At 36.0% G+C, this 21,475-nt stretch overlaps 1 protein-coding gene across 7 annotated transcripts in view; it reads right to left on the reverse strand.

Moving 5' to 3' along the window:
* ASAP1 (ArfGAP with SH3 domain, ankyrin repeat and PH domain 1) overlaps positions 1-21,475 on the reverse strand; it is a 167,322-nt gene that overhangs the window by 15,954 nt on the left and 129,893 nt on the right. For 5 of the 7 annotated variants that reach the window (XM_068672657.1, XM_068672656.1, XM_068672661.1 and 2 more), the window contains 10 exons: positions 21,085-21,218; positions 20,546-20,637; positions 19,530-19,716; positions 18,284-18,369; positions 16,577-16,692; positions 14,327-14,394; positions 11,568-11,675; positions 10,047-10,275; positions 4,835-4,888; positions 1,407-1,568 (listed from right to left, as the gene is read on the reverse strand). In XM_068672657.1, coding sequence (XP_068528758.1) covers positions 1,407-1,568; positions 4,835-4,888; positions 10,047-10,275; positions 11,568-11,675; positions 14,327-14,394; positions 16,577-16,692; positions 18,284-18,369; positions 19,530-19,716; positions 20,546-20,637; positions 21,085-21,218 — 1,236 coding nt within the window. The remainder of the gene's footprint in view (positions 1-1,406; positions 1,569-4,834; positions 4,889-10,046; positions 10,276-11,567; positions 11,676-14,326; positions 14,395-16,576; positions 16,693-18,283; positions 18,370-19,529; positions 19,717-20,545; positions 20,638-21,084; positions 21,219-21,475) is intronic. The other 2 variants (XM_068672658.1, XM_068672662.1) reach the window with 2 other exon arrangements.

Below are 21,475 nucleotides of genomic sequence, written 5' to 3' on the forward strand. Positions count from 1 at the left end.
GCAGAAAGACAGAAGAAGCTATGTTCCACTACAAAAAAGCCTAACTCCACACTTGCACCTTCCTGTATTTTGGTTTCCTTCAATGGTTACCCGGTATTTTTAAAGAAAAGTTGTCACTAACTTAGCATTGGCTCCCACCACACCTTTCATTCTGGTAGTGTTACATTATGTAATACTCTAGTGTCTGGTATTCTAGGAGTTGATTTGGACTTTAAACAAAAAAAAATCTTTGAAGTCCAAGCTCTTCCAATGTCTTTACTACCTCTGAAATAGTAAAGGACTACTGTAGGAAACATTTTTCCTTATCCCAGATGTCTGAAAAAGTAGATAATCAAAAAGATTGCCATTTTGTACTCCTTGAGAAAAACGCTTCATCTTTCATTGGACTCCATATTTCACTTCATATTAAATCCTAGATTAAGTCAGATAATATTCTACATGTGAGCACTACAGGATTTAACACATGTAACTCACTTTGCTGGGGGAAGAAAAAGTGCTTTTATGCATTTATGATATTAATTTTGTGTTTACATGCAAATAGAAAGAGGACACTCCTAAGATACAAGTAGTGTATGGATGACCCCCTTATGGAAATATTAGATTCCAGCTCAAAAATCTATGCATTTATGGAAATCCTGACAGGATCACTAAAATTACAGAAAATTACATAGTCTTAAGATTGATAGCTACAGGGAGAAGTTGACGGCATAGAGAAACATTTATTGCAAAGAGGAAGAATTTGAGTAGAATGGAAATTAATTTCTAAAAAGCCTGTGTCAGAAAGGTATCCTGTTAAAAAAAAAAAAAGAAAAGTGCTGTTTCTGTATAACTTCTGCTGGTAGAAGGATGCAAACCTATCCGTGTTTGCATACAGACAACATCACAAAACCTGAAAACATAAGACAACACATCCCACCAGGTAGGTATGAACACTGTACAGGAGAGACTTGGCACAGAGCCCCAGGCCACGAGCTGTTCTGGGAATCAGGTGAACTGCACAGACCCACCGGGGGGCATTTGCCCCCAAATTGAGATCCACCCAGACCAATTGGCTGGTCAGGGCAGCAGCAGGGGTGAGTGAACAGATGCAGAGAAGATGCAGCAGATGAGAGGGATGGGGTGAAGCAGCCTGGGAAGCTAAGGGTAGAGAGAGGGAGGCAGCAGAGGAGACCGAGCTGGGCCCCAGGGAAGCGTGGAATATTTTCAATTTTTCTCAAGTGAGACTCAGATACAGAAGCCTGGAAGCTACAGTGCCCAAAGACAGAACTGTTGATTTATCTGAGCTGACATTACATCAAGCTGCAATCATCGGAAAGCAAGCACCAGGTGAAAGAAACCAAAGATCATATATCATCCAGCATAAAGGCTTTTCCCCTGCCCTTTTTGTTTTGCAGTTCAAAACTCACCCCAAGGAATTGGGCCCTTATTCTGGGGTCCATGAGGTAGTGGGCTTGGTGGGTCAGAGAGGGTTCTTTTGTGTCCTGGGGGTGGGGGAGGTGGTCTCTTCTTGGAAAGAGTGGAGCTGCCACTAGAGGTTTGAGTGCTTAGAGGGAGGGTTGAAGGAGGGCCTGCAAGATAACAAACAACCTTCTTACAAATACATGTGCATAAACAGCAAAGCAGCACCGAAAAAAAAAAAATCACAGTCAGACCACAGTGAAGTGCAGCAAAGGACTAAAATCAAAAGACGAGCCATGCCAAAACACCGTTTGGATTCAACGACACATTCACTGCATTTGTAACCAGGTTAGCTGTGGGGAGATAAGCAACTTGACAATAAAACAACACGCATACTTATGTTTGAAAATACAGGATTAATCGCTCCAGGATTTCTAATTTCAGGTATCGTTTAAAAAAGATCTTAAAATTAAGTAACATTTAGCAATTGGGGTTTCACTTACTATTTACTCATACCGGAACAAAATAGCATCCTAGATGTTCAATTATGTGACTATTTTGTTGTTGTTGTTGTTGTTTTTTTACCTCCTTTCTCTAGGGCATGACATACCAACTCTCTAAGAAAGTGGAGGGGGGAGGAAGGGTAGAGAAATGTATCTTCAAATTTTCTTTGCTTTGTATTTTGAAATAAACCAATTTTTTTCCCATTTTTTTTATTTCTTAAACACATTCTTATAGCAATGAAAATTGTTGTATGCTGCATATATATAAATATATTTCAGAAAGACCTTTTGATCAGGTTGAGATTAGATAGTTAAATTTGCTTGTAGGACCTTACACAGTCACCTAAACCCTGTATGTCCCCCAAATCAATGTTGGCACAACTATTAATCAATACAGCGTGTTCTACATGACACAGGAACAGATACTACTTAAAAGAAAAAGTAACCCCAGGGGAAGACAAGAGTTTTCCCTATTTAACTTCACCATTCACCTTCAAAATGTCTTCAACAAGAAACTGAAGGAAGCAGGCAGCACAGGGCACAAGCATGCAGCGAGGGGACAACTGCTCAAGTCAGCCATCATTACTGCCAAAACAAATTATTTGTGACACTTATCTAATTTAGTTCTACATTACTTTAGATTAGCTTAAAGTTCATTTGTTTTTTTTAATCTTCTCAACTAATAACACTTCCCTGCAGTCATGATCTTGCAGTAAATTCTGCATGTAAGAGAGCTTTGTTATCACAGACTGTGGATAAATGCAGAAGACTGACCAGACAGCCTTAAAAGCCAAGTTTATTTATATCTGAAATTTCGTGTCTGTCATTGCATGTTTTGTAGCACTATAAAATCAGCTTATTTCTGAAAACACAGCTTATCTGAACAGCATTTGAGACAAGACTTTTTTTTTTTTTTTTCCATCAGCACATAGCCTTTACCTGCACACAGAACTGGATTTGCATCTTTAAAAAGATTTGCCTGATCTCTATAGGCAAACAGAAAAATACTGAAGTCTGCATTCCTTCCCAAATATGTACCATAAAAGTATTAAAATCAGTGAATTTTAGCAAACATTATTCTTCATTAGCTGAAATACTGAACATTGAGAAAAGTAGCTTCAATTACCCCATAAACATGTGCACGTTTGCCAAGTATTTTCAGCTGGTGACCTTCCTCTTTCTTCTTAACCTCAAATAAAACGTTAACAAGACTGCCCCTAACGATCCAATCTCTTCTGTTCCAGAGTGAAGGCCTTTCACTGCTCAGCAGAATCTCTCACCCAAAACCCCAGCAGGTATTTTGGGCCTGACTTTTTATTACTTACTCTTTTGAATCAAATTATACATTTTTCAGTTTTTCTTCTCTATTTAATATACTCCCAAGTTCACAAAATAATTAACAGAAGCAGCAAATGTAAATGCAAATTCGTAAGACTGCTCTCCAATTTGTATGCTCTTTTCATTTTTTTTTCTGTGACCTTAAGTTATTTAAGAATTCAAACTAATTTAAAGCATGCATTTAAATGTTTCTCACATAAATAAATAAAATAAAAGTACTGTACTGAAATTTGACAAGCAGTTACATACTTTCAAAATGTCTGCAAGTGGCCCTGGCTGGCAATTCATCCATTCTAGCATGCCACCACCTGGTGTCCTATGCTGGGAACTACACTACAGCCTCACCGCGCAATGCTAGTCCTCCCCGTCCCTGCTGCAAACCACAAACCGTGCAAACTTTGCTTAAAGAGAGAGAAAAAGCGCAGGAAATGCACTGAGGTAGTATTGCACATTTATCTGTTACAATAAAAACCTTCAGAATTGAAAGAAACTTTGTACTTGTTGCCAACAAAACGAAGAATTTTTCACTGTAACCATAACATTTAGTAGGATTAAGAACTCTTTCACTATGTTTATGAAGAAGTATTTTACTCTTTGCATTAGTAAGATGTCGCCAAACATCAAAGTTTAAAAACCCCCTCCTCTGGTTGCTTTAAAGAGTTCACACGGTATACAGCAATTACAGGAAAAGGTGTTAAGCTATTAAAAACAGGACATCTCTTCAGACTCCTGGCCTATGTTCCTATATTAATTTCACAGGTGAGTAAATAATAACTTCGAATTCATACACTGATCAGATGATCAGATCATAATGATCAGATGTTTGAAACACCACTTACTTTCAAATGAACAGTAAACAAAGGAAATCTTCAAACGTCTTTTCAGAAAAAGGTATAAAGTCACATGATGTTTTGCATAAAGCAGACATGGGAAAAGTTCTAAGATCTAAATCAGTTTGGGGAAACAGCTGATGGAATAATAGAGATCTGATACTGTACTGTTTGTAAAATTATAAAGTATTTCATATTACATAAAGAAAATCTCAAAAAAAAAAAGTTATTTTTTAAAATTAGCCTTATGTAAGTAATAATCAGAGCAGTTGCTTTTCTAGATCAAAGATATTTTGTGATTCTAACCAGGCCAACCATTTCTTCTCCGCAGTCATCATAACGATGTTTTCACACATCATTGTGAATTTCACGTTTCACAAAAAACATCTGCCTCTCAAAGGCCAAAAAACTAAAGAACCCTCTTAACCTTTAATTTTGTTTCCACCGGGCTCTCCCCTTCAGTGAGCTGGGCAGTTGCTTTCAGAACGAAGTACAAGCTATTGGCAACTTTTATGACTTTCATCCGTTACAAGAACCAGATTCACGTGTGAACAGACCTTATAATCTTAAATATTATACTACAGGAAATAACTGGAAAGAAGTCTGCAATTAATAGTGCACTGCGCTTCAGCTTTTGTGCCGTTAGTATATTATCTATTCGTGTAGTGGTGAAAACATGCAAAGCTGTTACCATCCACTCAAGAAATGGTGGGTTTATAGTGTAAAAACCTCACATTTCTATGCATTTTTTTTTTTTTTTTTTACCACTTAATGAGAGAGATGGAAGAACCAGTATTCCAGTTAATGGTAGAACGGGTACTGAAAAGGAAGGTAAGTTTATATTAAAAATTGCATTTTCATTAACAAATGTTGGTGTTTTTATTTTTCAAGTTCTAATGATTGACACTTTTTGCATAGATATAACTAAAAGCCTTCTTCATTTTGTCTTACTTTAGACCATAATTAAATAAATTGATCAGTCAATACAAACAAGAAAGCTAGGAATACAAACTGATTCAATATTAGCACCTGAAAAAACAATGCTAGAACCCATCCTGTTTAAAAAAAAGTGTCAAAATTTACATTAAACAAATATGCAGTTTGGGTTGCTGCACAAATATAACTAGAAGAAAAGCAACACATGTCAGTTAGCCAACCCTTTTTATTATGGTACTAAAAAATGCAAAATTAGACTGGGATAACTATTATTTGACTTTTATATATATATATATATATATATATATATATTTTGTAAATGTGTTGTAGTAACTTTTGGTTAAGTCTTTATATGCAAGAGAACTGTAGAATCTTGACAGCATTCAAAAGAAACAGACGAAACTGAATGACCTCAAAGGCTGAAGTAAGATTATTTAAGAATATATATATATTTATATATTTATATATATTTAAATATAACAATGTAATGGACAATGTTAAAATTCTGGAAAAAAAAAACACTGTCATTACACTTCCCAGTCCCTTGTAATCCAGAAGGTTTATTGAAACTAAAAGGTATAGAGAAGGGCTAGTATGATGAACAAACAACTTGAATCATAGCAAAATAAAAATACTCTATTAGAAAACAAAAGAGCTGTTAGATTTGCTTAGTCTAACAAAACAAAAACAGAGACTTGTATGATGTCTCTCCAGGCAGCAGCACCTCGATACAGACAACAAAGAAAAATCACTGAAGGTAAACAATAATGTTGATACATGAAGTAATCTACTGGGCTTCAGGAGACTTCTAATCTTACGAGCAATGCAGTCAGGCAACTTGTAGAAGTCACTACTGAGTTAATTTGTTTAGAAATGGAGTCTGATCAAGAAAAGCAGCAGATTATCTGACATGGTATCTGGAACCACAGAGGTGTCCTCTGGTTTCATGTACCTACTATTAGACCTGCAAGAGAGTGTAAATGCTTCAAAGCCTGCAAATTTTAAGATCCAAATTTCCTGACGTTAAATTGATCCCTGACCTCCATATTCAATGCACATGAGAGAAACAGGGAGGACCACTGAAGACCAATTAACTTTCATTTAAAATTAAGGAAACCTGGCTTAGGTTTTCTAACCTTTCTACAAAACCAGCATTGTTGCCCTCGCTTTGGATTTTCAATAAAGCTTCTGCAAGTGTTTATTTAGCTATTGTGCTGATTCATGCACCTACTTAAAGACATAATGCAGACATAAGCTGGAAAGTTTAATGAAAAATATGATTTTCAAACAGTTACTGATCACAGACGACTGTCAAGACAACTAAGTTGAACCTGAATAAGGTTAAACCGACTACTGGAAAAGGCATAACCATGGTGGTTTATGCAGCTACCGTACTCATTCTGCATTCTTTATTCTCTTAAGATTAATTAAATCCATAGCAGAAAACGTGAAAAGTAAGATATATCCATAAACAAGCTGCTTTAGTGTAGAATACATTGGCTTAGCCAATATTCGTTATCAGTTAAGGCTCACTCATCCTCCTTCGCACAGGTACAGCTGAGAGGCAGGCACATCTGCTGTGCTGCAGGAGCCTTCACTTCAACACTGACAGCAAATGCCTAAGGAGCAGTGAAAACAATCATTCTGTCTCGCTGCTTTGTGAATGTAAATAAACCTGAAGACAAATAATCTTGGCTCCAGCAGTTGTTTTTTTTTTGTTTGTTTGTTTTTTAAGAGTTATCAAACTAGAAAATCTGGACTTACATTACAATGATTTGTGGATAAACTTTTAAAAAAGTATACACATACTCCAACAAGTTTACTTCCATCCATACTGTTTTAGTGATGAATCAAGCTATTTTTTAGACATCATATCCACTAAAAAACATGGGTAAGAGTGGTGTGCATTACATAAATTGCTTTAAACTCACTTTCTTTCCCCAACACAGAGTTCAGACTCGATGGCTTCCACTCTGCTGTGATATCTCATCAAACACCATGGAACCTTCCTACCAATGAACTTCACTGGCAAATGAAGCCAGCTTACAGAAGGCTAAAGGGAGGTGGTTTTGTTTAAATACAAAACATGTTCTGGACAGATTTATCATCTGTATATCCCAAAGGATATAAGACATTATAAAACTTTCAAAATGTCTCCTTCTAAAACAGGGATCTCTCCAGCTATTAACCACCCCCTACAGACTGTCTCCATGCCCTAGCAGTGTCCCATGGTATCTGTTGGGGCCTTGCAGCAGAACAGGAACAAGTAGCAGTTTACATGTGGGGACAGAAGGTAAGTTTAAATTTATATTCTATATGGTAAAATACAATAAGGTTTTCTTAATCAAATAAGAAAAGATTTATTTCACCTACCTAACAAAACCAGATTTGATAATCAAACTTGTATACTTAACTTTGATGTAAGGGATACACTGTTACTACATCAAAAACCCATCAGATTAAATTTTGAAGGACTATTTTTTCCCTATAGAAACAAAATTTTGAAACAGTCTGACACAATTAAGATGTGTCAGTGTCTTATGAAGCAGAGATACTCTGATTTTTTTCTCTTGTAAGTGATGTGTTCGGGGAAGTGTGTGTTTTTGGTCGTGGGGGTAGATAAGGTGCAACGATACCACTAGAATAACTCTTCCACACAGATGAATGTTCTTTGTATTTACCATTTTGTTCCCCTGTCCTTTTGAGTCTTTAAGTTATTCCTGTAATTAAATTATTCCTACACAGACAGTGCAGATTTAGGCATATAATGAATATTTCTAAACAATGATTAGATACTTTATGATGTTATTCAATGGAAACCAACCCCCAAAAAACATTACTCACAGCCTGAAATTCTGACATATCTGAAGCAGAGAAGTCCAGTGACTTTAACTTAACAATAGTTCCATCTAATCCATCCCTCAGAAAGTGAATCTGGCACTTTCCACTTGGATGTAGTATTTAACATCACTATTATCATTAGAAGGCAATGGGGCTCTACTTTGTGATAATATCATATTATATTGCTGCAATATGAATAAGGATTTCTTGTGTATATTCCAAGACATGAAAACACAAAAGAATTCAAATTGTAATTTTTTCATTTGATTTTATTTTTAGTTTCATGGTTGTGTTGATAAACTCATCTGGCAAACAGTTTGCAGAAACACCTAGGAAAATACTTATTTCTGAAACTTGATTATATACTTGGAATGAAATATGCAGGCAAATATTCACCTTCCTGGAAAAAAGACAATTTTCTGAATACATCCATTTTAGAGCTATAATGCTAAAGAAATTATGTTCTTTATAATCCCTTGAAGCTGACAACATGCTAAATACATATACTAAGTACAGACAGATGCAAAATGAGCTCCTTAACCTTCTGAAGGAAACGGGATTGACAATTAGTCAGGATTCCAACTCTTGTAACTTTTATAATGACACACACACACAAAAAGAAGTTATTCTGGGTCAGACTGAAGGAACAGCTATGCCAATATCCTGTGTCTGGCAATGGACACTCAGTAGCAGTCATTAGACAGAGAATATAAAAAAAAAAAAGTGGGGTGGGAGGGAGGGGAAAGGTTATAAACTTGTAATGCCCACAGTAAGCTCAACACAGTGAAGTCACAAGCAGTACAAATGAGTCCCCAAATGAAACTGATACAAAGAAGTTCAGATTCTGAAATCTGATGTGAAAAAAGTATGTATGCCCTGGCAAAATTGCTTTGCCTTTTAATGGAAAACAAGCCTGTATAAAAAGCAGAGCCAAGGGATTCTGAAGTTGCCAGTACATGACAAAGACTGATGGTGGAACAGTAGTTCTTAAGTCCAGCATCTGAATTGTATAAAAACTGACATTTGATGTCAAACAACTCTGTTCTGTCCATTTTACTCCTTCACTTTTCTGAGAGCTTTTCACCATTATTTCTGAGAACAAAGTTGACTACAAGGTAAGAAAAGGAATATGAATTTACAGCAGTGCTAACAAAAGAGGCACTACCACTCAAGCCTTAAACTATGTTGAAGCCTTCATAACAACCACTTCTCTCTAACAAGTCTACTACAGAAGCACAATTCAGTTATTTCTAAACTAAGAAAAATAAAAAGATGATTTTTTTCTCTAAAGCTAGATTTGCATAAATTATGGAACAACACCTGTTATATTTCCTCTAACTTCAAAATTAATACTTATTTACAGATAGAATCATAGAATGGTTTGGGTTGGAAAGGACCTTAAAGATCACCCAGTACTAATCCCCCTTTTCTGTGGGCAGGGACACCTCCCACCAGACCAGGTTGCCCAAAGCCCCATCCTCCCTGGCCTTGAACACCTCCAGGGATGGGGCACCCACAGCTTCTCTGGGCAGCCTGTGCCAGTACCTCACCGCCCTCTAAGTGAAGAATTCCTTCCTTAGAAAGATAGGTATGTTACAGAACCACTATCTACACTACAGAACCACAACTGCAAGACTAAGTCTCATGTGAAAGTAAGTTCTCTTTCCTTTTAAGCACTACCAAAAATGTCACTATTATTAATCACAGGAGAAAAAGTAACTCACTCATTTTGACTGAATGAAGATTGCAAAAACAACCTGTAGCACAAATACTCCTTATGGGTAATTCTACAAAACCACCTTGCCCTCTGCCAGAGGCATCATCCTATAGCCTCTGCCAGAGGCATCATCCTATAGCACTACAAAACAGCAACCTTTTTCTAAGAGACCCACATTCTTGTGAATAAAACTGGTTTAAAGTGTTTCTTCAAAAAATAAGAATAATTTCTACATAAAATGAATCAACTTCTATTTAGCAAATCATTATTTTATTATTACAACATACATGAATGAATGAAAGATGAATGAGTCCATCCATCACAAAGTGCCCCTTTGATTTTGAGAACATGCATTGAATCATATTAAAACATCAACATAATAAGAGAACTATGCTACATCTTTAAAAATTGTAATGCATTTGATTAAAGGAAGGACAGCTGTGGAAAAATTACTGCTTGCAAACAGTTTCAGGACAGACTTACCTTTGCCAGCATTTCTGGGAGGAAGAGGAGGAGCATCTGCAGTTGGAGAAGTGGGTGAATCTGTGCTTGTAGAAGCAAAAATCTGATTGGTAAAAGCTCCATAGGAGAGTCTCTGTTTGTCTCTAGGAGTGCTAAATCCAGGAAGAGTCATTTTGTCTTGGGGGGAAATACTTGAAGAGTGACAAAAACTTTGGGGTCTTGGAGATCTTTCTTTTTTTATAGGACTAGGCTGCAAATAGAAAGACAAATATATTATACAGGTGTCTAAATACTAGATATAGTTCATATGTTCAGGAAAGAATAGAACAGAACATATTCTAGCGGACATGAGCATAACTTTATTGTACAAATAACCTCATGTTCCTTTCTTTCTCAGGATCAAACCTAGAAGATCCTTTCCTCTGTAAGTGATAAAGATTGTAGAATCAACAAATCTATACACAGATTTATTATTAAAGCAGTAAATATATAATGTACTAAATAATACACTAATAAAAACCTAGTAGTTTTCAGATTGTAAGAGTAATTGTTAGTTCAAATAGCACCTTACTCAGACCAGACACTTAACCACAAAGATCAACAACACCCGTTAATACATATTTAAAATTAAATAACCATTCCTGACACATGAGATTTGTTTACTGAACTAGCAATATATTCAGTAGTACAGCTCATCTTTCAAGTGTATATAACTGTTCTTAACAGCTGCAAACAGAGCTACACAATCTGCCTCATTCTAGCTCTGGTTCAGGCAGGTTTATTACCTCCAGTATAGCATTAGTCATCCTCCTGAGGATCCTTGCACAGATGATCGTTTTGTTCTCTACTGTCCTTGAGGATATGTAAATTATTTGGGTTTCTGAATTTTTCAGTCCCAAATGCGTTTAACTTTATTATCTGTGAAATTTCTTTCTACAGCACCCATGTAAAATATGAGAGGTGTATTCCCATTTACTACAGAAACAGAGCACAGAGTAATTAACTCACTTGCTAAAGTAGGACAATGAAGCTAAGTTTTGACATCTTCTCAGATGGCAATTATCCTATGCCCTCAAGTTCTGTCTTTTCATTACTTCTTTTTAAATCAGGAATAAAATGCACAGCACAGTTTTTGAAAAAACACATTAAGTTACTGATTCAACAATTAGGGTTTTTTTGTTAACTTATGGAAAAAGTAAGTATGCAAGATGTGGATTTCCTTCAGCTAAAAATGTAAAACCCAGAATTCTGAAGGGAATAGTGACCACAAAGTAATCTATGTTTATTGATTTGTATTCTCTTGTATGTCTTGTCAAAGCAAAACTTCTGAACCTCAAGCCTAAAGTAATTAGGTTGACAAAGTGCATTTAAAAAGCACTCTGGCAGTCTTTAAGCAGACCTTAAAACTAACTTCTCTCCACAGCCCCCACAGTATCTGTAAGGAAAAAAAAAAGTTAAAACGGGTATCAAGTTTTCACTCATTTCCACCGAATGGAAACACTATCAGCTTTTTGCAAAGCCATATCAGTAACTCATGTTTACCTTATCATCTAAGTCATCGTCACTTTCATCAATTTCTTCCTGCCGAAGATTCCATTCATACTCTACGTGGACATGTGGGTTTAGCTTTCCTGCCTTGGCTTGAGAAAGCTGAAAAAGTAATTCATATTAGAATACTTGCTCTTCCTTCAGTGTCAATGAAGTTAGCTTTGTAATAGCAAGCAATTAATGGAAATATTTAGTTTTAACATTTCAGAGACACTACAAAGAAAATTTCAATCAAGGCAATCATACAAACCTCCTCCATTTATTTGAGGTACTGAAGAACTGCTAAAATCCAAAAAAAAAAAAAAAAGGAGGATTTTATAAATATGTGTAGAAGATGTAATGTTTGACCAGCATTTGAAAAGATGGTATGGAGAAAACATACATGCATAAAAGCAGTATGCATCTGGAGACTTCCTTTCCAAAACAGAAGGGCAAAAACTGTTTATGAAGTCTTGTACCTAAAACTACTACCCTCCAAACTCACAGTCCTTGTGTTGGAATCACAGTGAAGGTACCTATCCTCATTTAAGTATTCAGATGTTCTTTACCTTCTCCTCACTGGGATCAGGCCAATTCCTCTACTTTGCCAGTCCAAACAATGTATTCACATTCTTTAAAAATCTACTACTACTTCAGTGATCAGGAAAAAAAAATGCAGTTCATGGTTATTCTGAGGATATAAATCTTCTGAAGTAAATTCATTGATTTCCCGTCATTATTTATTCCTTCACATGCTTTGAAATGTAGGCTACTTAGAATCATAGAAGAGCTTGTGCTGGAAGGGACCTTAAAGACCATCTAGCTCCAAACCCCTGCCATGGGCAGGGATGCCACCCACTAGATCAGGTTGCCCAAAGCCCCATCCAGCCTGGCGTTGAACACTTCCAGGGGATGGGGCATCCACAGCTTCTGTGGGCAACCTGTGCCAGTGCCTCACCGCCCTCTGAGTAAATTTCCTCTTTCTGAGTAAATTTCCTCTTAATCTCTAATCTAAATCTCCCCTCTTCTAGTTTAAAACCATTCCTCATTACCTGGCTGAGCAAAAAGTTGCTCAGTGTCTTTTTTATGATCCCCCTTTAGGTACTGAAAAGCTGCAATGAGGTCCTCCCAGCACCTTCTCTTCTCCAGGCTGAACAGCCCCGGTTCTTTCAGCCTGTCTCCATAGGAGAGGTGCTCCAGCCCCTGATCATCTTCGTGGCCCTCCTCTGGGCCTGCTCTAACAGCCCCACGTCCTTCTTGGGCTGGGAGTCCCAAACCTGGATGCAGGGCTCCAAGTTGGGCCTCACAAGAGCAGAGGGGGACAATCCCCTCCCTCAAGCCTGCTGGCCACCCCTCTGGTGATGCAGCCCAGGAAAGTTTGGCCTTCTGGGCCGCAAGCATACAGCTTGCAGTGCTTGGTACTAACTGATTCAGGAGAGGCTGTAGCCAAACAAGATCTTTTCTAAACAAAATTTGCAAGAGAACGTATTTACAATCTCTTATGCAAGTATTAGTAATTATCAGTAAGTAACTAATTTAGTTGAAATTTAATGTAATTACACAGTTAAGACTCCAAGCAACAGAAATTAGCTCAGTAGATCTATTATTTTGCAAGCATTTAGATATTTCATATTTCATCTTTTGTTTTTGCCTGTGGCAAACAAGATGCTCACTTATTTCTGTTTCACTCCTACCCTCATCTCATTGTTATTTCTGAGAAAAATGCTGATAATTTTGCTCTTCAAGAATGGAAGATATGGAAATAATTAAAAGAAGCAGAGCATTTACACTGACTATAACAGACTGAGGTATTTGCAGAATTTCAATTACAATAATCAATGCAATTATTTGCTAGATAAATTCACTGATAAAATCCATTTTTTTTGTGTTTCTTCTTTAATACAATCAGCTACTTCACTTTAATGGCAGATATTACTTTCTTAAGTATACATTGCAAAGAAAAAAAATCCATTCCAACTGGATGTTGTAGAGCAGACCTGTTTTTCAGCTGCTGGAACACTCAAAACACTGGAAACTGCTTACAGCAGACATGGGAGTACTTGAGATGTCAGCAAGAGTATCACCTGATAAACCACAAGAAAATGCGGACTTGCGTATATAAAAAAAGAAAAGATTGTGAATTGTGAAGGACAAGCTCTCTTGATTGTGTAACAACTAATACATGACAAGAGCCTTTCATTGTCAAATGAGAGGTATTAAGTTCACTAGCTGCAGAGAACAAATAAATATCCTCTCTGGATTGTCAAAATGAGGCAGAAAAGGGCTGAGAAATACTAGTAAGCAGCCTACCGTTTTGCAAATTCTTCTGGCTTTGTCTTCTATGTGACATTTCCACAGTACTTAAGCTTTTAAATCCCTTAATAATACTTAAATTCACTTGCCTGCTAAATGCATGCTAGTCTGGAGCACATTAGAAGGCTAAGAACAAACAAGCTTGTTGCTCTGATCTAGAAACCTTATTCCTGGCTAACTGCTTCAGAAGAACACCTGGGAAACATCTTTTAAATCTAACACTTACTTCCTCAAATAATTAAGTATTTCCAGTAGAAGTAAGTTTTTACCAAAACTGTTAAAAAGAAAATGATTGTTACATTGCAAAGTTAAAAAAAAATAAAAAAAATATTCTGTGGTAGGGCCTTCAGATCACAGCATAGCCAGCTGGGAAAGAAGTTTGAAATACAGTGAAAGGTATATCTGAAGCAGATCACATCCTTAAAAAAAGTGAACTTTACCCCCACCCACCCCATTCTTACCAGTTCCTCACATTGGACAGCTTTCAGTCTTTTTGCCGTATCTAGAGCTGTCTCTCCAGCTTGGTTTACTGCAAAATCAACAATAAGAAAGAGCAATTATTTGAGAAGTCTAAAGAATCGATTCATCAAGTTTCGCTATTCTTAGCAGAGTAACTTCTAAAAGTTTTCAGAGCATCTATTTACTCTACAGCAGCTGCAGATCTAAGACTCCACTTTAATTGTTCATGCATTTCACGTATCATCAGGTTCTTTCTGAACAGCAGCATCTGCTGGGACAGTTCCCAAATCCCTCCTAACCATCTTAACAGAGAATATACAGAAATTTATTCAAGTGAGTTTTACTGGCAAGGGAGTTGAGTGGAGCTTGAAATGACTAAGTAGGAAAAGCAAGCAGAGTAAGATAGCTCAAAAGAGAGAACTTCTAAAATAAAAATAAAAATGCCTATGTTGATCCAAGCACATTTTACTCAAAGTGATTAACACAAAGCGGTATGAAGCCTGAATTTGCAGACAGAAGTTTTATTCTAAGTTGATATTCACAAACTTTCTAGCTATTTTATATTTATGAAGACTGTAAAATCTTTTACATTTTAGAATAACTCCTGGCAGAAAGGTGATTTTGGTGACTGAGCACTGGAAACAATCAAACTGAGGCCTCGTAGGTAAATACATCTATATGTGTTATGTTATACATAGAATGCCAATCATTAATTCTAGAAAATGAAAAGCAGTCAGCTCGAAAGGCCACATTCAATAACTATGCATTCAAGGAGGTTTTATAAAAATTTTAAAATATATATAAAATATAAAAATTATAATATAATATAATATATATATGTGTGTATATGTATATACACACATATATATAAAATAAATAATTATATATAATATAATATATAATAAAGAATTAAGATCCCTGGAGGAAGAGAGGGCTCCTTACTGAACGATCTGAGATGGATCAAGAGGTTTAGCATACCTAAGTATGAAAACACAGTATTTCTTAACACATATAGGTTAAGAGACTACATAAATTCTAAACTTTCAGACATTAAGAATAAACCTGTGCTTCAAGATACAAGAAAATGTGGTGTTCCTACTTGATTGTTCAAGGATTGGGGACCCCAGAAAGGTATGGACACTTCTGATTTCTGCTTAGGAGAGAGTGACCAGAATGACCAATATACACACTTAAGCTTGTTCAGTTAGTTTCCCCATTTTATTAATTAGGGACATACATGCTAAAAAAGGTCATATCAAGTTCTTTGACACAGTTTTAGAATCATATCGTATTTTAAGGGTGTACTAAAAAGCAAAGATTTCTGCCATAGAGCTATGAACTTAACTTTAAAACAGTTTGTAGACTGGCCAGTGGAGGAAAATGATATCAAAGATGAAAAAGCGAAAAATAGAAGTTCATGCTCTTCATCTTGTGCTAACTCTTTAGAAAGCTTCCTTCCTACAGCAAGAACTGACACAACACACAAGTTTTATAGAGAGATGATGACACGGCTCCTGAACCTAACAAGCTAGATTCAAAATACATTCCTACCCTCCAGCTACAGCAGGGATGGGGAGCATGTAGCAAATTGATTATATTAAGAGTGAGCAAAAGTTTACAGAGATTCCATTTCTTGTGAAAGCTTCTGCTAAGACATGATGAAAAATGGACTGATACAGGTACAGAAAGTGTTGTATCTTGCACACAAAGACAGCAAATAGAGGAAGAAGAAAGGCAGCTGAGAGACCTAATCCCTTCTCTGATCAGCTGCTGTAGTGGCTTGGGAATGCTGGGTGAAGCCAAAGTGCCAAGTGATATTAACATTAAAAACAGAATTAACTGTTGTGTACACAAAGCCCATGTGCATCTGGAGTGGAATTAACGTGAACAGCCATTTGAAGCTCCTTAACATACAAGTACTAGATGATTTTTATGATACAAACAACAAACCTAGAATCCAGAGTATTCACAATGTGTCAGAATAACAAAGAAAAACTAGGGATTATCAATTAGTATCTCATATTAGAAATTTCTTGTCGCTAATCTTTGAAGACTAAGTTCAATTTCTTAACTGAATGATTTCTTTAGGCTTGTTGGTGGGAAAATCTTCATCTTTAAAACAGAGGAGGTTTTTTGTTTGTTTGTTTTAATAAAAAAAGCTCAAAATACAGTGGGACATAAATAAAAGTGGTTGAAAATTTAAAGGAATTTTTAGGAAATCACTGTTTTCTAGTATTAAATAATGCACTTACCTACATCAATAGTTGGTTTCCCCCTCAAAAGCAATTTCAAACACTCAGGCTTGTTATATATACTGCAGTAGTGTAGAACCGTATTACCCAATGCTGTTTGCTTATCCAGGTTTCCACTAATAACAAATGGAAAAAAAAAATAATAAGAAAAAGTACAGTACATGCAATTCATTTCAGATCTAGCATCTCTATAAATAATAAAATAGTTATGATTTCACTTAAATACTTTATTGGGTGAATATGAATTAGAAGTAAAGGAGAAATGAATATTTTTCAATTAAATATTACTCCAAGACTATTAAGAATTATGGCTCAAAGCATATTGCTGGAAATTCCTGAGCTGCAGTTGAAAATGACTGAGAATCTACAGATGTTCATAAGGGTACACAGTTAGGGAAAGACAAGCTGTGCAAAGGCCTTCACAGGGTTTTTTAATAGTGTTCTTCCTTCAGTTTTCAACTTCTAAAACAAAGGTTATCCAAAAAACTTATTAACATATATTTGGATCAATATAATACACATTTATAAAAATGAAAAGCTCAGGAGATGACAACTATTCCCCCACTCAGTATTACCCATATTGAACAGGAAGAGCAGGCAAAATGCTGAGCCCATATGGTGTAAAAGTCCTCTTACATTTGAGATTCAGACAAAAATACAGAATGCTGACAGAAGCACATATGAAATGATAGTTACCCAAAGAAACTATAAAGTTACACAAATAACATTCAAATTATAAAAAATTTTAAAAATAATCCAAAATAAATTCTTCAATAATACTCAAAATCATAACTTGGCTTCTAATACAACTATTAAAGTATGGACCCAAATGGCTAGCGAATATCAGTTGCTTAGTTTTTTATTTGTTTAAATAACACTTTATAATAGTCAATATTCCATTTAACTTAAACAAGTAGTGGTAGAATAAAGTTCAAGTGACTTGAAGGTTACAGAGCTAATCCGCACAGTGCCAGAGATGATGCCAGGAACAAGGACTCTGAGTCTGCTGTTACTGGAGGACCAAACTTCCTCCCTAACGCTGCCTAAATGCAGTGGTCCATGAACTATGGAAGGGAAGGAAAAAATATTCACTCACTGCATTTCAAATAGCAGGTATGATTTCCTGTGCTCAAGGGGAAATAAATCATTCCTGAAATCAAACACCCAGCCCCTAGCTCAAGCATGCTGTGATGAATCTTTTAGGTTTTCCCTGACTGTCCTATCTCTCACCTTTCTGCAAGAGCCACTATCTGACACAGCAAGCAATTACCAACTCCTTTAACTTAACACAGTTGATGAACTACTAGATTTACTTTGAAAGAGGTGTTCTAACTTCTATTCATCATTTTCTGATAAAGATCCTTGTTTTCCACTCTGTTTCCTTGTGTTTGTCCTGTATTTAGAAACTTGTCATCCATACTTTATCTGAACTATTCATTTTCATATGTTCTAAATCAATTCTCTTTTTGCTCTACGTAAATGAAATTAAGATTAAACCAGAAAGTTCCTTCTGTTTTTATTCTACTCTTCTTTCCTCCCCCTCTACTGACTAGGAACACAAAAGTCAGCTCAAAGGTATTAAATTAAGCTTTTTTGAAAGATATCAAAGGATAATAATTTTAAGTGATAAACACCATCCAAAGCATTGCAAGGATGGCTTTGAACGCCTACATTTTTCATAATTTAATCAAAATGTGCAATCCATACCAGTTTTGTACAAGGAAGTCAACCAGATGGAGAGAGGTTTGGTCAGCAGTCCGGACTGCTAAATGAAGTGCTGTTTCACCTGGCTCCTAAACACATGCAAATAAAAGTTAGATTTTTGCATTTTTTTTTTTTCCCCTGCAAAACTTATATCAGACCTAAAATATATGTCACTTTTTTACAGTAAGTCATTCTACAGAAAAATATCCAGAAATATCTCAAAAACAGACACTGCATGCTTCAAAGGAAATGGCATCACTTTTTCTGAGATCATAGCTTGGTCGTAACCAGTCCTCCCTTTGGGTGGATAATGATGGATAAAAAAATCCCCCAAATCCTTTAACTATTTAACTTGCTAGTAACTAAAAGCATCCGAAAGTGTTTCCATAACAAGCATCCTGTGGTATCTCCAGTGCTGGGGCTATACTGAACTTAAACTCTCAATACCAGCAGGTGCTCTGACCTTTGCCAAGTTAGCTGCTTTCACAGAACTTGCTGAGAATGTTCTGAGATCTCTCTGTATTGAGTTTAAAAGTAATGGGAAAAAAATTGGCTGATCAAGTGGTTGCACAGCATCCTATATAACCTCTACAACCTCTATAAAATCAAGTTATGCTGCTCTAGAGTAACATTTCTACATGGATACTTGAAGTGAAACGGGACTGATTTTCAGAGAAACCATTACTGACTTCAGCAGGAACTGTTAAGTATTCAGAACTATATTAAATAAATTAAAAAAAAAAAAAGCCTTTTCCTGGCTGAAAGAATTATACTTTTGTAAATATTTAATTACAAGCTGTGCAGGCATCAAATTTATTGCTTCCTCCTATAGAATACACAGAGACCTGTATACAGCCAGTAATGTATTCCTTCAGCAGCTACTTCAAATGCAGATGTGATACTGCCTGTGGCATCAGCTGACTCTGGGTTAGTAATAAGCCAAACCCTCTCTGTCTGGTCCTTTTCCTAAAAGGAACATACTGCAGAACCCTGCTTTTCAACATACTAAAGCTGTACCTACAATAGTGTATCACAGTACTATTGCATCTCACACTCCTTCAGACTAACTGCTGGCAACACACACAGTCTTCTATTGTCCCCCCCCCCAAGGGCATCACATTAAGGAAAGCCAGAAAAACATTTTCATCCATTTTTTCTCTTAGCAAAATAGGCAGCAGCCTCCAGTACCGGACATTTTACAGATATACTTTACTTAAAATACTCAGCTTTGTTTACCTGATAAGCTTACCTGTCCAGGCTCTAACAGTGGCTCCATTAGCTCTACCCCCTCTGCATAGACTTGAATTAGTGCAAGTAAATCCCTGGATTTGACAGCCTCAAGTAATTCACTCAGTTTAGCTGCTGAAGATGCACAAGTCTTCCTAGAGAACTTATGATCTACATATTTAGCAGTGATAAATTCTTTACGTGCAGTCCTGTGGGGTGTGAAAATAGAGCTTGGTTTAGAAATTTTTAGAAAAACGGGTCAACAATTTAAATTTTAAATCACCTTGCCTAACTCAGTTTTCCTCCTCCCTTCAGAGTTTCTAGCAGATGAAGACTTCTTTATTACTGTAACATATGCTTTTCTTGTAAACAACCCTGAAATAACGTATTTGTTCAATTGTATCCTGCATTCTTGCTAAATATGAAAGTTACTCTCACTCTGGTAACTAATATCAAAGATAAAAACAAAGCCTAAAACGTGATTTCTCATGGAAACACACCTACATATTAAAAATACAAGCATAAAAAACAGGCTCAAAGAAAAAAAAACACGAAAGCAGCTACAGAACAGCCTAACAGATGAAAAGGTCTTCTGGCAAAACCACATCTGTTATGCTCTCTGTTCAACTCCTACACCAGGGAAAGGAAGAGAAAGCGTGTCACAACCTCAAGACAGTACTGAAACTAGTGTCAGCGTAGTCCAAGGGCATTACCATTTGAGGTTGTACTACAAAACTGAAAAACATTCAAGATTCAGTAGCATGCTCTATAGAAGTCCAAACTTACAGTTTTCTATAGGGAAGCTCAAGTAGCTAAAATGCGACTAGCTAGCAGAAGACTAACTTTTAAGAAATGCCACAGATGGAATTAAAAAATAAGTTTTCTGCCATCGTAGTCTAGCTTCTAGCTTTTTATAAGTTTTTTTTTTTTTTAGCCTCTAGCTTTTTTTTTTTTTTTTTAATTGCTTAAGACATTTTATAAGCACATATATATTCCATGGTAAAATTAATATTGAAGAATTTGAGATTCAAAACTTACATATCACTTGATGGACTCGGTTTAGGTGAAGGACTAGGTAAATTCCCTTCCATAATATCATTAAAACTATTATTTCCTACATTCTTGGCCAGCTGCAATAAAAAGAAAAAAAAAAAAAGGTTTTTGTTGTCTTTTTTTTTTTTTTTTTTTTTTAAAATAACAGAAAGCTAAAACCTGGACTAGTAATATGCACTTTCCACACTATTAACAAAAGGTAGAACACAAAAAGTTGCAAAATTAAAGCACAGTACTTACGTTAAAATGGAAAGCAATTAAAATCAGGTGTGAATCAGGATTTTTTTTTGTAAAACAGACTTCTCAGCCACAGCTAATTATTTGTATTTCTGGATGAACTGCCTCAGATACAAAAACAATGAAAAACTAGCAGCATGAACACTGGAACAATGCTGGTACACTAATCTGGAAGTTCTGGAAAAATGCTCAGACTTAACAGAAACTTATGCTTGGCAAAATTTGCTTTAAGTGAATAGTAACTTTGCGAACTCACACAAAAAAAAAAAAAAAAAAAAGAAACTTACCAAGAGTTCAGACGTTCCTAATTTGTCTAATTCCAAAGACTGGATTCGAGAAATATGGACACCCATTTCTCTGTGTATTCCAGAACACTCTATGCAGGTTAAAATGCCCAGATTGGTTGATAGCCACGTTGGATCTGTAGAATTGAAAAACAAAATATTTAGTGGAAGTTCAAGAAAGGGTTTTGTATGGTGGAAAGAAATCCAAATGTAATCTGAAATAATTCCTCATTTAACCTTTTAACAAATGGAAATAAACTAAGAATATACTTTTCCCCAAAATGCAGTGCAAGCATAACCATACATTGTGACCAACAGAATTTGGTTTTTCAGATTTAGTGACAGTCCCAATGGCACTGAATTTAGACTTCTAAATCCATGTATGACTACATTA

Source organism: Anas acuta, chromosome 2, assembly GCF_963932015.1.
Source record: "Anas acuta chromosome 2, bAnaAcu1.1, whole genome shotgun sequence".
NCBI lineage: Eukaryota > Metazoa > Chordata > Aves > Anseriformes > Anatidae > Anas > Anas acuta.